At 49.7% G+C, this 15,983-nt stretch overlaps 1 protein-coding gene across 1 annotated transcript in view; it reads left to right on the forward strand.

The window, feature by feature from the left end:
• Positions 1–870: 870 nt before the first annotated feature.
• Positions 871–15,983, forward strand: part of LOC122391412 (serine/threonine-protein kinase SMG1-like) — a 76,279-nt gene continuing 61,166 nt past the window's right edge. The window contains exons 1-8 of the mRNA XM_043385290.1: positions 871–973; positions 8,708–8,966; positions 12,440–12,529; positions 12,889–12,989; positions 13,405–13,577; positions 14,081–14,162; positions 14,725–14,895; positions 15,296–15,466. Coding sequence (XP_043241225.1) covers positions 14,130–14,162; positions 14,725–14,895; positions 15,296–15,466 — 375 coding nt within the window. The 5' untranslated portion in view covers positions 871–973; positions 8,708–8,966; positions 12,440–12,529; ... (1 more) ...; positions 13,405–13,577; positions 14,081–14,129. The remainder of the gene's footprint in view (positions 974–8,707; positions 8,967–12,439; positions 12,530–12,888; positions 12,990–13,404; positions 13,578–14,080; positions 14,163–14,724; positions 14,896–15,295; positions 15,467–15,983) is intronic.

A 15,983-nucleotide genomic window follows, 5' to 3' on the forward strand; every position in this document is an offset into this window, starting at 1 on the left:
GAAAGGAGTAGGAGTAAGTAAACGTCATACGACGGTAAACGGATGGTGCCTGATGCGTGGGCGAACGTGGTTACGCTTACTTATTATCCCTCTATCAATAGTCCGAGCTGGGCCAGCATAAGAACCCTTAGACGGTCTTGAATCAACTGACCCGGTTGAAAGTGCCTGTATCAGTCAGTGCCCTTACCAAGTCGACTTTTGACATGGACACTGCCTCACGGCACACCGCTACCCGCTGCAGTTTTTTTTTTTATTCTACCCTGCTCTTTTATTCTACCATTTTTTATTCTACCCTGTTGATTTTTGCATGGAGACCCAATGGCCAATGCGACGATACGAGTAGTGCATTGCCGTGCCGTGAAACAGGGCGCAGGTAGCGACGGGAAGCGGCTGCTGTGGACTAGGGCAAAGATCTCTGTTAGGATTCGATTTAGACTCATTTAGCAGCATTTTAGTGATTGCAGGACACTGGAGTCTTCAAGTACGCCTCGTAACACGTCGCAGCCTTGTGTTAGCCCAACATAAAATTTTTGAAGATGTAGGAAGGTGGGGGATTTTTCCGATTACGTTTTATAGCAGCGTTTTAGCAGGCATTTGACAATGATGAAAATGACGCATGTTCAAAATTGACGCGATTTTATAAAAGTTGTTTTACACCGAATTTAAAATTATGCTTGAATACGGTTTCTTTTCTTTTTTATTTTGGTAATAATAGTGCAAACTTGAGGATTAAAAACTCATGGCTGATTTGAATAAAAATTTCTGTTTAAAAAAGGTTAAAAACCAAACATAGAATGGAAAAAAACGAAATATGATATGCAACTTGGTAGCTCTTCTCAAATGAGCGATGTAGTGGAATCGGGCCTTTACTGCTATCTTATCGAGGCTGGGTGAAAATTGTAATTGTTTTTGTGGATTTGTTGCAAGTGGTTGGTGGTCTTTCGGGCGTTCTTAAGATTACGAATACTCACCAGTAAGTTGAAAGGCTCTGTTTAAGCTGGTCTGTTTAAATGGCCCAGATACAAGTTGTGGGATTTGAGGTAAAGTTCGATCAAATTTTGAACTGACGATGATAAACATTATGTACCACGACAAATCCTCGTATGGCTTTTCTTCGTAACACACTTTTTGTCTGTGCATTTCCTCGTATCGCATTACTTCATCCCACATTTCATCATAAGCTCAAACAATTGATTTGTGTCGCATTTCTTCTGTCTTCGTATCTGTGTTGTTTCATCGTCATGTCACAGTTCCTCAATTCAGTTGGGGAAACTACGAGGAGCCAAACAAAAATTGGATTCGCCAATCAGCGGCTGGAGTGGGCGGGGTGATGACCATATATGGTCATAAAATCAGACAACTTCATCTTTTCAATGAATATTAGCATTCAAATGAAAAAAGAAGGCATAAGAATGTTTTTTAACCACACAAGACCTACACTCACCCGGTGCATAATTAACTGGCGGCTCTAAATCGCAGAGTTACAACGCAAGGTCAAACCGTGATTGGCAAACATGGCGGATTGAAACAGACGCGCCAAAAAATGTAAGCAGTACCGTGGGTTAAAAATGTCATTTTTATTATTTTGTTTATGGTTTTTCTAATTGTGGTTAAGTTATTATTTTTGAATTAAATATGTTTGTTTATTGTAGTTAAATTAAATCTTTTAACAAATTTCTTTCATAAAACCAATCCATTTATTGAATGGCCAGCTGATTGTGACGCCCAGAACCTGCAGAAAAGCTGTTTTCCTAACGCCATTTTCGAGTCAATTCGCCGAATTTAATCAAATCACGCTAATTCCTAGTGAAAAATGGAAGCCTTTTCTCTCCAATAAGTGGACACGATACCGCAAGTACCGGCTTGTTATACCGTTTTTCACCCTTAGTAGCGGGGGCTGCATTTATGCCCATATATGGTCATCAAAAGTCCATTTATTGACCAATCAATTTTTTGACATTCGCCTCGTAGTTTCCCCAACTGAATTCACATTTTTCATCCCTGGATTTCTTTTTAGTTCATCTCTGCAAATCTTCACAAATTTTTGTTTGCAAATCCCCGTTTAGTCAAATTGGTATTTATTTACAAAAGGTTTGATTGTCAAATGTCAATTGTGGCGTGGTTACGGCGAATGTGCAATGACAGAAGTTGTTGGTTGTAGGTTGTGTTTTAGGCCAGGGACTTGGTAGGCTTTAGACTCATAGGTTGTAGGTTAGTAGGTAGGTGATAATCAAGGTTAGGTCATGTTAGATTGTTTATTTTTTTCCTTTTGCACCACATGTAAGCATCATATTTGGATTCAGAATTTCAAATAATGTAATGTGTGTAAAAGTGAAATGAAGAAATGCACTGCCAAAAAATGCAGACACAACAAATTTCTCTAAGAGTATTTGCATTTTGCATATACCATGCAATGCAAGACAAATAAATGCACTGATGAAGCTTGGAGCACAAATAAATGCGGAGAAATAACTGCGTGACGAATAAAGGTTTTACAAAGATTTGTCCTGAAATCCTGATAGTCACAATCACTTCAGGGGCTTGGCTTTGCTCCCAGAGCCTTTCCCCATATCCACATTTGAAGATAATAGGGCAAGACTGAAAATACATGCCTATGTGATATACTGATAAGACCAGTATAGCGCCTTTTGGGGCGACTAACGGAGCGAGCGAGAGGGTGAGCCTTGCACGTGCGAAATTTCGAGGGGGTACCTCCAACTGACTTGTGCACGGCACCCTACTAACCGGTCTCTAGCGATGTGCCAAATTTGAGCACAATCGGCCCAGCCGTTCTCGAGATCTGGAAGCGGCACCCTGCACGTGCGCACGTGCAGAATGGGTCCCAACTGACTTGTGCACGGCACCCTACTAACTGGTCCCTAACCGTGTACCAAATTTGAGCGCCATCGGTCCAGCCGTTCTCGAGATCTGGAAACGACCCCTGCACGTGCGCACGTGCAGCAGCACCCCAACTCTGGCACATGGATATGCACTGCCTAGTGGGTGCCTACCTACATGCCAACTTTCAGCGCAATCGGCCAAGTAGTTACCGAGATATTGCAACAATTACAAAACTGACACCTCTTAGTTTTGCGCGTGGCACGTGCATAAGGGGTCACCCACATGCATCGGCAATAGTCCAATACTTGGTAGAAGGAATGAAGCTAGCCTACAAAAATTACCCCGTGTAAATCGGTCAAGTGGTTGCTGAGATATAAGCCTCGCAAAAGCGTCCGCACGGCCGGCCGGCCGGCCGCTCATACTCAGAAATTTCCGTTAATACCTTACCTTACCTTACCTTCGTGGTGATCGGGATTGAAAAGGCCACTTGGCCTGGGGATCCCGCTCTCATCGAGCTCGTGTCGGGATACAGGCTAGGCTCTCAGGGATAGGGGGTGTCGTACATGATGCCACCCCAGTGCTTGTCCAGCTGGGCCTTGAACTGGTTGACGGACTGTGCCGTGACCACCGCACTTGGTAGGGAGTTCCAGTCGTTGATGACCCTGAAGCTGAACGCGTTTCTGCGCACGAGTTTGGTGGCCCTCGGTTTCTCGAGCTTCCACTCGTGGCCCCTGGTTCGAGCTGAGTTGCTCCGGGTCAAGAAGCTTTCTGGCGATATGGCCAACCCTCCGTGCAGCAGCTGATATACGGTCACCATGTCGCCTCTGCGCCTCCGGTAGTAGAGTGATGGTAGTCCCAGTCGACGGAGTCGTTCAGGGTACGGGAGGTGCTTGATTTGTGCGACCATTCTTGTTGCACGACGTTGCACGCGTTCAAGCCTCTTCTGGTCCTCTTTCCCAAAAGGTCCCCAGATTGTGTTCCCATATTCTAGGAGGGGCCGAACCATGGTCTTGTAGAGAAGCGGCAGCGTGTGTTCGTCAATGTTGGCGAATGAGCGTCTCACGACGGCCAGAATCTGTGAGGCTTTAGCGACGGCTGACGCGGTCTGCTTGTGAAAACTGAGTTGGTTGTCGATTTCGATGCCGAGGTCTTTCTCCTCTTCAGCGTTCTGGATCAGGATGCCGTTCAAATAGTACGCGTGTTCCGGGTTCCGGTGGCCGAGGTGCATCGCCTTGCACTTTTGGGCATTGAAAGGGAGCAGCCACTTCTCAGACCAGCGGACGAGCGCATCGATGTCAGTCTGGAGGTCATTGCTGCTACCCAGGACGCGGCGGTATAGTTTCGTGTCGTCGGCGAACAGTTTGACCGAACCAGTGACCTCCGAGGGAAGATCGTTGACAAATATTGTGAACAGTACAGGTCCGAGAACCGATCCCTGTGGAATACCACTGGTCACAGGGGCCCATGAGGACTTGCATCCGTGGACCACAACCCTCTGTCGGCGATCGATCAGAAAGGCTGCGATCCAGTTGAGAAGCGGGCCCCGGACGCCGTATGCAAACAACTTGCGGATCAAACGTTGGTGCGGCACAGAGTCGAACGCCTTGGCGAAGTCCAGGTAGATGATGTCGATGTTGTCTCCGTTTTCGATGGCGGTGCTCCAGTCCTCGATTGCCTCCATCAGTTGTGTCGTACACGACCTCTTTGGGAGGAAGCCGTGCTGGGCGCTGGAGAGCAGACCGTTTTCGCGGAAATGTTGGAGGAGGGCGTCTCGGACAATTGATTCGAGGACTTTGACAGGGATGGCAGTCAGAGTGATTGGACGATAGCTCGAGGGGCGTTGGCGGTCACCCTTCTTGAAGATCGGGGTGATCTCGCCTGTCCTCCAGTCCGAGGGAAGCGACCCAGTGTCCAAGGACTTGCGGAACAGTATGCTCAGAGGGGAGGAGAGGGCCAGTGCTGACTCGCGAAGGGTTCGGGGGTGTATCCCGTCAGGCCCCGGCGCGCTGGTTGTCTTGAGGGACAGCAGCTTTCCTTCCACTTTCTGGGGAGATACTTCAACATTATCGAGGAAGGGGCCCTGCCAATCAAGGTCCGTATCCGGTGCTTCAGTATCTTCATGGGTAAAGATGCTGCTGAAGTACTTGCCCAACATGTCAGCTTTGTCTTGGTCACATGATGTCAGGTCTCCCCGTTCGTTTAGCAGGTTGTCAACTCTGCTCCTGGTGCGAAGCCTCGTGTTGGCATACCTCCAAAAGGCCTTTGGGTTCTGTTTCAGATTGCCAGCTAGCTTGGACTCGTATTCCTTGCGTAGAGTTCTGGTGAGCTTCCTGAGTTCATTTTTGCAGCGTGTGAACCTGGCGTAGTCGATGGGGTCAAGCGTGTATCGGTATGTAGTCCAGAGCGACTTCTTTTTCTTCCTCAGTTGCATGGCTCTGCAGTTCATGTAGATGTTTTTCTTATGACGCGATCTCCTCTTCCTGGAGCTTTCGGTCAGGGCCTCCGAGAGCCGCGCTTTGAACGTCTGGTATGCCTCATCCAGGTTCATGCTGTGCATATCGGACCAGTTTTGTTCACCAAGGGCAGTGGAGAGGTGTTCGTAGTCAGTTATGGTGTGATACTCGGGGAGTGAGGCGGGAGCTTCAGTGTAGCAGGAGAGAGTAAACCGAATGACCACATGGTCACTGTTTCCTAGTGGAGATTGGTACTGCATGTCTTTCACCATGCCCTCCTCGTTGGTAAAGATCAGGTCCAGCACTGACGGTGTCTCGCCCGATCGGTATCGAGTCGGGCGCTTGATGTGCTGAGAGAGAAGACAGTCATGTACCATATCTAAGAACAGGTGTGAGCAATGAGATGCAGGTGCAGATGATGTTTCAGACTCCCAGTCAATGTGGGGGAAGTTGAAATCGCCAACAATGATCAGGTGTGAAGCATGCAGTGAGCAGGCCTTCTGGAAGAGTTCTCCAAGTTGCTTTGTGCTTTCCTGCATTGCACCAGATGGGCTACGGTAGACACAGCCCACCAGAAGGCTATCACTTCCTGCGAGGCACAATCTTACCCAGGTGTTCTCCACAGATGCTTTTTCTAGATGAACCTCTGTTACCTTCAGGTGTATTGCCGTGTAAATGCATACGCCTCTAGTTCCACTCTGGCCTAGGTTTGGGGTGGATAGATCGAAACTGGAATGCATTACATAACCTGGGATATTTAACAGTGCAGGAGCAATGGGGTTTCTCTGGGCTTTGGGAATTACCTCAGAGATGAGGATAACGTCAGGCTCATCACCGCAAATCAGCAGGCACAGTTCATCTCGTTTGTTAATAAACTGGTCAGCATTTGTGTATAAAACCGTGAGATTCTTCTTGTTGCGAGAGGTTGGGTGGTTTAGTCACAAACCATTTGCTGGGTGGGCTTCTGAGCTAGGTGCTGGGGTTTGCAAAGGTGTGCCACCATTGCCATCCACTGCACCAGGTTTCTGTGCTGTGCCACTACCCTCCTGGCTGGCGGATGCCATGCCAACAGCTGGAGGCACAGCGGTTGTCTGGGCAGGTACAGGCGCGCCAGGGGCGATGTTTCCAGCCTGACGAGTTTGAGAAGGCACAGTGGTGCCACCAGGGTTCCTGCTCGTGCTGGAGGCATCGTTACTTGTTTCCTGATTGACACAGATTATCTTTCCCCCCTTGATTCTCAGGTTGTCCTCACCAGATCTCCGTCTGGATGCCAGCTCTTCCCTCAGCTTTCTGTTTGCCTCTCGTTCCTGTTGGGTCAGGTCAGGTGTGATGTAAATGTTGCCGTGCTGTGCAGAGTGGCGCAGTTGGGGAGCACCCAGCACGTCCTGCCTACAAGCTGGGTTGTCCAGGGTGACAATAAGAAGCCTTGGTTTCCCAGGAATGGCCTTTCCAACTCGGAATGACTTTGATGCTGTGATGTTTATTTTCATCACCTCCCTGATCATGGATGTGACTGCAGACTGGTCGCGTGTTGATCTCTCGTGCAGAGTGCCCTCTCCTTGTTCGGGTAGGTTATGAATGACTATGTTGGCCTTCCTCCTTTCCTTGTCCAGGTGGTTGTCAAGAACTCTAGACAGCTCAGCAGTGGTAGAAGTAGTGGTTCTCTGCTCATTTTGGTTTGGTTTAGGTAGCTGCGCAAGCTGGGTTTTTACAACATGAGCGACCTCTGAGCATGTGCTCTTTACCGCCTCAGCGTATGATGCCTTGTGTTGCTGAGCAGTTAGTTCAAGCATCTGTGATTGTTTTGACGTCTGCATCTCGAGGGATTTCACTGATTTCTCTATGAGGGATACGTGGTCTTGAACCGTTTGCTTTTGGGTCTTGATTGAGTCAGCCAAGAGCTCAGCATTTTTCTTCACTGCCTGCTCTAGTTGTTGAAGCCTTTTTTCTACGGTTTCCGATGACGAGGGATCCTTCCCTTTTTTGCTTTTGAGGTCCGATTTACACTTCACGCACATCCATGCGAGACTCTGGAATCTATCCAGTGCTCTGACTGCTGCTTTGGGCGTCCCTTGGCAGCCCGGATGAAACCACCCATGGCATCTGTCACAACAAATTCCGGGTTCCCCATCTTTCACTGGATTGCCACATACCTTACCGGGTCCCCCCAGGCAGATCGCCTCGGCGCTGCTTGTATCGCTCGAGGAGCGGGAAAGTGAGCCCACGGATTCCTGCCCAAACGCTCTGTACACACTTTGGTCAAGTTTACCAACCTGATTTTGTTTGGAAGTAGACTTATCGGACTTATCCATACCTGTGTCGAAGATTCCAGTTCCACTGGCACTTATCTCGTCGTCAACATCGGCCTCACCGACGCCGTTGCCGCCAAGGTCACCACGAACGCCGCCGACATTATCGTTGGCCGTTGGTTTTCCGACGCCGCGATCAGCTGACGCCGCCGTTTGGTTTCGGCGGGAAAGCGGAGGCGACCGATCCAGAGGCATGTTTCGAATTTTCCACTCGATTTCCTTGTCGAAGTTAATCTTTAGACGTCCAGGCGAGAGATTTTATGGTTAACTTGCACAATTCTCCCAAAAGAATGTTGGAAAAAGGAATGGAATTTGGCCTTGACCAATCACGTCGGATCCTGGAGCCTATCAGCTGGTGGGCTGGCAGGCAAGGAGGAGCTCGATGCGCACGTCCGATCGCCACGGAATCCCGACACCGAATGTTAATCTAAGGAAAGACTACGCTCGCTTCGCTCGCTCCGTAATAATTGGAAGCAAAATAATGGAAGCTGCACCTTATACCTATCTTTACAATATTATCTCAGAAAAAATATTTGTGTCCAAGAAAATTGTGTATGGCAGGCACAAGATGCCTTTTTGCAGCTTTTCATGTTAAAAAAATGCAGATATCAATATAATGTGAAAATTGTAGTAAGTACCTAGTAGGTATGGTAGTGCGGATCTGGTTGGTGTGGGCCAGTTTGTTTTTGTCATCCCAGCATCTAACAGATGGGTAAGGATCCATAGGACCTCCATAGCTGGGATCCCAGCTGTCTGACATCTGATTGAGCCAGATCTTTGTAGAAAAGGAGGGTGTCACTTATGCAAAGAGAAAGCCAATGGCACCAAATTTTAAGGTTTTAGGTCATTAGATGACCTTAGGTCAATGACCCAAATGTCTGGAAAATCAGGACCTGCTTGAAGTTTGCATGGTCCATCAGTCACCCAACCACCAAGTCCTTGCAGTACCTACCTACGCCATGTCGACAGTTGATAGCCTAGTTGCATAGCCAAGTGGTTGAATCAGGCCAGGATGGTAGTTTTCACATTTCCAGTGGATAGGTATTCCTGTTTCGCTGCGTTTGCCTTAATGTTTGCTCTAACCTCTCTCCCCTCCATTTTCAGTTTGCTGGATGACCGCCCACTCTGGCTTCCAAATCGGATGAGAGCGGCCGGCCGCCGCCGCCTTACGGCCGCGGCGGCGGGCTCAAGTTCCGAAAGCGGACAACAGGCGGCAGCACGGTCGCGGCGGCTGACTCGGGCAGGCCAGTGCGTCGCGAAAATGGCAGAAAGTATGAGGGCGAGCGGCCGGCACGGGGCAAGTTTCGGCCCGAGAGGCGCGGCGCCGGTCGCGGCAGCGCTGCTCGCGAGCTGCGAGAGCCAGGTGTGTTCCACCATCTGTGTAAACAGCGTTTTATTCCAGAGCAGGGTAGCTGAATCAATAGTGGCTTTTTCTAATTCAGTGTTGTAAGGTGTATTGAATCCGAAGCGGAATGGGTGGCGTTTGACTAATGAACGAACTCACACATTGTGTGTCTGTATTTGTTCAATCCCTGTCAAACAGAGGCGTCGTGAGTCCGGGCGTCCTAGAATTACAAATCACACACAAACAGAGAGGCTACCTTCCCCTCTATCGTTGCTATTGACACTGGAAAGCCGACACTCGAACGGGTGGACGGAAGCGTGACGTCACTGCCATTCTGCACAACGTCCAGAGCCTCCGCAGGAAGTTTGGGTGTCTCCGAGCCAGCGCCGAGGAGCTCAGGTCACATCACCTGATCGCCTTAACAGAGACGTGGCTGGATGACAGCGTGGATGACGCCGAGCTGGGTGCGTCGTTTCCTGACCATGTCTGGTTCCGTCGCGACAGGGGAGCTGTTGGAGGCGGTGTCGCATGTGGCGTGCTTGCATCGATGCTACCAACGAGACGCACGGAGCCGGACCATGGATCCGAGACACTAGTCCTGCAGCTCGGCCGTCCGAACCTAATGGTGGCTGTGTGCTACCGGCCGCCCACTGATGACGCCTCGTTGGATAAACTGTTCGACTGTATGACGTCACTCCCCGGCACCAGGCCGCTCCTGCTGCTGGGCGACTTCAATCTGCCGGAGGTTCAGTGGGAGCCGTCGCCGGGTGGGGACGGTCGGCCAGTGCTGACACGTAATTCAGCAAGAGCGTGCAAATTTGTTGACCAGTGCGATCTGCTAGGGCTGAAACAATATGTGACGTCAGCGACCAGGGTTAACAACGCATTGGATCTTGTGCTGGCTCGTGGACTGTCAGAGGTCTGTGCGGTGCCCAGGCCAAGTTCTCTGGCCTCAGACCACGACGAGGTGATCATCTCGTTTATGTGTAGTCACATGCCGGCTGTTCTGGCTACGCGCACCACTGCACTCTGTTACCGTCGAGCCGATTTTGACGGACTTAGACAAGCGCTTAGAGCAGTACCGTGGTCAATGTTAGATGGTATGCATCCGGATGAAGCCGTGTCCTTGTTTTATACGATTGTCGATGGTGCTGTACGCGATTTCATCCCTACTGTCACGATGAAAAAGCGATTTCCACCCTGGTTTGATGCTGGTGTCAGGCGAGCTCTCAAACTCAAGCAGGCTGCGTTTGAGAGACTCAAACGTCACCCGGGTGATGTTCAGATCAAAGAAGATTTTGTCAGGAAGCGATCGGAATTTAAGAGACTGTCTGGTGATGGACATGACCGATATCTGTCTAGTCTTGTTCGAGACTTTGCGACTAACCCGAAGCGTTTTTGGACATTTTTGAAGTGTTTCAGGCAGAACAGGGGCATGGCAGTGTTAGATGACCATGGCGTGAAGGTCGCGGATGACGTAGGCAGAGCCAACCTTCTAAACTCTACCTTTTCAAAAAAGTTTTCCAACCCACGCATCACCCATTTTCCAGTCATCTCGCAGGCCAGTCAGGACAATATCATGTCCTTCAACGTCTCGATGGAGACGGTGCGCGATCTCCTGAGAAACGTCCCAGTAGGTAAAGCATGTGGACCAGATGGCCTGAGTGCCCGCCTACTGCGTGAGTGCTCCGACGAGCTTGCTGTCCCCCTATGTAAAATTTTCTCGTCTTCTCTGTCTTCCGGTATTTTCCCTGAACAGTGGGCTGAGGCAAACATTGTTCCGATATTCAAAAAAGGTTCTCGCAGTTCACCCGAAAATTATCGTTCAGTATCACTTCTCCCAATTTGTGCCAAAATCTTCGAAAAGGTAGTCGGTCAGCAACTCATGCATCATGTTCAGCCACTACTTTCGTCCTATCAGCATGGCTTTATGCCGGGCCGATCTTGCGCCACAAATCTGGCTACCTTTCTGTCCAGTGGATATGACGCAATATCTGAGGGTGTCCAACTTGATGCGGTATACACAGATTTTTCAAGTGCATTCCAGAGCGTTAACCATCGTCTTTTACTGTACAAACTGGAACACATGTATGGAGTGAGAGGGTTGGCTCTGAAGTGGCTGTCGTCATATTTAGGAAGGCGGAAGCAACGAGTTGTTTTAAACGGCAAGGTGTCAGAGTGGGCCCCAGTCGTCTCAGGAACGCCGGAGGGCGGTTTGCTCAGTCCGATGCTTTTTTCGCTCCTTGTGAACGACCTGCCATCTGTCGTCAAGACAGATTGCTTGATGTTTGCCGATGATTTGAAGATTTTTCAGAAAGTTAGAAATCACGATGATGTACAAAGGCTCCAGAACGATATTGATGCTGTAACGGAATGGGCGGCGGTCTGGGGGCTCAAGCTGAATCCCTCGAAGTGTAAAACTTTTAAAATCACGCTCAAAAGAGACATATATCCATCTGTGTATCAAATCAGTGGTAGCACTCTGCAGGAAGTGACTTCGATTCGTGATTTGGGTGTGGTACTTGACCGAAAACTTACTTTTGCAGACCATACAAATGTGATTGTTTCAAAGGCAAATCGGGCACTAGGGCTACTCATGCGGAGCCTCCAGGCGACCTCTCCGCGGTGCAAACTGGACAGGAGAGCAGTGTTCGCGGCATTCAATGCAAATGTTAGGGCCATCCTAGAGTACTGTTCTGTAGTTTGGGCCGGTGCTTCCAAGTGTCATCTCGTGCGTTTGGAATGTGTCCAACACAAGTTTTTGATTTGGCTGGCAAACATGACGAACGTTCACCATGACTCGATTGAATATCATTACCTGCTGAAGCTGTTCGACGTGAGATCGCTACATGCCAGGCGCATTGAGAGTGACATTATATTTTTGTGCAAGGTATTCAAAGGTTCGGTGTCATCCTCTCATCTTCTACGGTCGTTCTCGTTACACGCTCCGCTCAGAGCGACACGCAGCGCTGTGTCGACATTGTTCCATGTGCCGCGTGGGCGAGTGAACTGCATTGCAAACGGCCTGTTTACGCGCTGTCCTCGTGCCACCAACAAATTTCTGGAAGCCCAGCCTCAAACTGATGTGTTATGTGATCCTGTTGGAAGCATCAAGAGGCGCCTCGTCCTCTATACCGGATCCGTGAGACTCTAGGGCAATGTACATGAGAATACTGTTTTTATTATGATAGTTTATTGTGCATGTTTTTTTTCGTATTTTATCTTTTGACTTCACCTATCATAGGGATCATGCCTGTTGGTGATATTATGCAATACAAGAATACAAGATACCTGTACATCGAAAGTAGGTAACAGTTTGTTTTCGCATTGTTTCAGATGTCTTCAGTTCAAGGCAAACCATGTCTATTAAACCAACTGTCAAGGAAAATAATTAGTGTGCGCTTGCACTAAAATTTGATATGGTAGTCTGTGAGAGCTGCTATAGCTTTTATGACTGTTGACTCGCACTGGCTCTGACTCTGTGTCGGCAGACGGCCGAGCCGGACAGCGGGCCGACTCTGACTCCGACTCTGGAGAGGCCGGGACGGGTGCCGAGTCGGAGCGTCCGCGGCGCACGACTGGTGAGTCGGGAGGCTGCGGTGCTCCTAGGGTCCATCGCGGGACCTTAGCGTGGCGTGCAGCATCGGACGCGGCTCGCTCCAGCGCACCTATACCTATACGAGTACCTATACGAGTGCCGCTCGTACAGGGATGTCATAACACGAGCTGGTTTGTCTGGTATTTATTACATTTATAATTTATGTAAAGGCCGTGAACAAGGATTAGACCTTTGCTTGAATCTAGTCATTGGCGATGTATTGGAGACAAGCTTTCAAACTGGACAGATGTTTTATTTCAATGTTTCTGTGTGTGAATCAGCACCCTCCTGCCCCTGTGATGCTGGTAGAGCGCTGACGTGGCGCCCCCTGGGCTCCGGCAGAGTACAGTCGCAGTGACGATAACCGGATCTCGAACCTGCTGAAGCGGCTATACCGAGACGAGGTACCCGAGAGACACCAGGCCACCGCGCGCTCACTGCAGGTATGTACCAGGGGAGGGCTGTTGTGGTCGCTGTGGGCACGTGGCTGCCCCTTGCTCACTTTAGCTACATGCCCGGTGGGAGTGCTAATACACGCTCACTGTGGCTGTACCAGGGGAGGACCACACAGACCCACGTCTACTGCAGGAGGATAGCTGATGCAGGAGGATACATCAGGGCAGCATGACAGTTTTGAGATACCAATGATTCAGTAAGTGTTAATGCAGACTTAATGGATGGAGGTGATGGCAAAGCAAATAGTGACATTCTAGACATGGTAGACTGATGGGCATAAAAGTAGACATATTTTGATATTCCTAACAAAACACGATCTTCATGCTGGCATCAGAGCTTAAATGTTATATCGTGGCGACGACTTTTGACGACTTCTGACGACCTTCCTTCTCCCGCCGCCAGGAGGCGGTGCTGGCGCCGGAGAACGCGCGCTACGTGCGCCGGGCGGCCGACTACCTGCTCAGCTGGCTACAGGATGCTCTGAAGGCGGCGCCGGGCGCCTCCGGACGCCAGCAGGTGGCCGCCGTGATAGCTCGCCTCGGGCTGGTGCTGGCCGGAGGCAATGACGCCAAACGGTGAGAGGGTAGGAGGGAGGGGGATGAACGGGGAGAGGGACCAGGAGGGAACGGAGGCAGTAAACGAGGAAAAGACGAGGACGGGAAGATGGTTGATGGGGATGAGTAGACGTGAGTGGTTGGAGGATGGGAATGAGGAGTTGAGGTGGTAAACGGGAGAGGGGTGCGCACGATGAATGGGGAAATAGAAGTACGGGATGGGATGTCCGGATGGTCGAGTGACTCGTGATGAACCTATAGCAAATGGGTTTGATAGTTGTTGCGAATTCTAGAGTGGAAACACAATGGTAATTGAGAGTACCTATATGTCTGACGATTTGCTTGATGAGTGTAGTAGTAGCTATTAGCTACCATCGAATGGGGACAATATAGAGTAGACCCAGACAAGACTTTACAATTTTCAGTGCAGATTTGTACTCGTGACTTTACAGCGGTAGCAGCGCGCGACTGTGCCCACGGCCGCTCTGTAAGCTCCGCTGACACCCATTGCTCTGTTGCGTCAGGTTTGTGACCTGGGTGCTGGACAGATACAAACAGACCGGCTCCAACAACATGAAGAAAAACTACCTGTTTGCGCTGGAAGAGGTAAGATATTGGGTCTGCGGAGATACACACACCAATTACTTAACCGTGATGGATGGTAACCTGTTCCCTGCCGATTTATAAAGCGTAATAAGAGCTACTATATCGAGATGATATGATCTAAGGTGGCTATGTGATTTCTCAGCATATGTTATAGCATTGACTTCCATGAGGAAACCTGAGTGAGGCGGTTTATTTTATATATCACTCAACATTTTTTTTTTACATGATTATGTGATTTACTTTAGCTCCTACAATAAGTCCACATTACTTTAGACCACATATGTTTAAGGATTTGCAGTTGTCATTCATAGTTCTTCATCATTCATAAGCTTATCATGTGTAATAAGTGAATGAGGACTTTACTCCACAAGAAATCGTTCGGGTCGGAGTTTTCGAATTGTATTTACAAAACTTCGTCAGCGAATCGTAATCGGGTTCGGGGGTATCGGTCGCAAAATTAGGTGTGTCAGTTTGCCATAATTTCCTCTCTGGCCCCATCTCCCAGTTTCTTTAGCCACCTTCCCATCCACCCGTGTACGCTAACACCCCTTCCCTCCGGCAGGCCTACCGTCTGGACTCTGGCCGCAGTCTGTCCACCGTCTCCGAGCTCACGGTGTCGCAGCTGCAGCTGGCCCTGGAGACGCAGGACTCTGCCGAGCTGATGCAGGCTACCGTGGCCTGTCTGACGGCTGTGCTGCAGCGCTACCCGACCGCCTTCCAGCGGCACTTCAGGGTGCGTGCTGGGAGCGGGGTTTTCTAGTATGTGTTTCGATAGGATGGGGGAGTTCCTAGTCAGGATCGGTGTTGAATAATCCAACTAGTCGCGATGCATATATAGTTAGTTACATCTGGAAAGTTTCAGGTATATTTTAATTAATGAAAAATCTTGGTGATGCAGATAAGTACATAAGAGTGATAGAGATTTACCACCACAGAAAAGATGTAGGGCCTTCATCTTTTTGTGGCATGGCTCGATATTCGTCTCTTCTCTCATCTGCCATCACCTCTCGCCAAGAAGTGACGACACTGACTCCTCTAAAGCCCAACCACCTCTGACATTCTAGAATTCCCCTCAACCCTTTAACTCCTCTGATGATACCCTTTCTGACATGCCCCTCTCCTCCCGCCGACAGGACACTGTGGACATTCTAGTGGGGTGGCATATCGACCCCACGCAGCCGGCTTGGGTCGGACAGCTCGCCTCGCGCTCCCTGTGCGACCTCAAACAGTTCTGGGCGGCCGATGCCGACTTCGGGTCGCTGCTCACCGGGCAGTTTGTCGAGGATATGGATAGCTACGCTATGGTGAGAATGGGAGGGGAGAGAGCTACGCTGTGGTGAAAATAAGGGCGAGAGCTATGCTATGATGAGAATAAGGGAGAGAGCTACGTTATTGTGGTGAGAATAAGAGAGAGCTATGTGGTGGGGAGAACAGGGGAGAGCTACGTGATTATGAGAACAGGGAGAGGGCTACGTTACGGTTAGGATGGGGGGAGCTACGTTGCGGTGAGAAAAGAGGAGATCTATGGTATGGTGACAATGGATGGCCTGAACGTTACCTGACCCAACCCGAATTGACCCGACCTGCATTGCCTTCCCTGGTGTATGGTCTTGTCCCTCTGGATGACCCATCCCAGGTCCCTGCATCTGACTTGGCCTCTCACTGACCTGTCTCTCGCTGACCTGACCTGTGCTGTTAAAACTCAGTATCAGGCCATGACCCTGTTCTCACAAGTGCTCACCTACGTTGTGGATCTGAGGAGTTGTAGCTGCAGGGTTGTAGTTGTAGTTGACGTACCTGACCTAATCTGATCCGTCTCAC

This window comes from Amphibalanus amphitrite, unplaced genomic scaffold, assembly GCF_019059575.1.
Source record: "Amphibalanus amphitrite isolate SeventyFive unplaced genomic scaffold, NRLGWU_Aamphi_draft 000022F_arrow, whole genome shotgun sequence".
Taxonomy (NCBI): domain Eukaryota; kingdom Metazoa; phylum Arthropoda; class Thecostraca; order Balanomorpha; family Balanidae; genus Amphibalanus; species Amphibalanus amphitrite.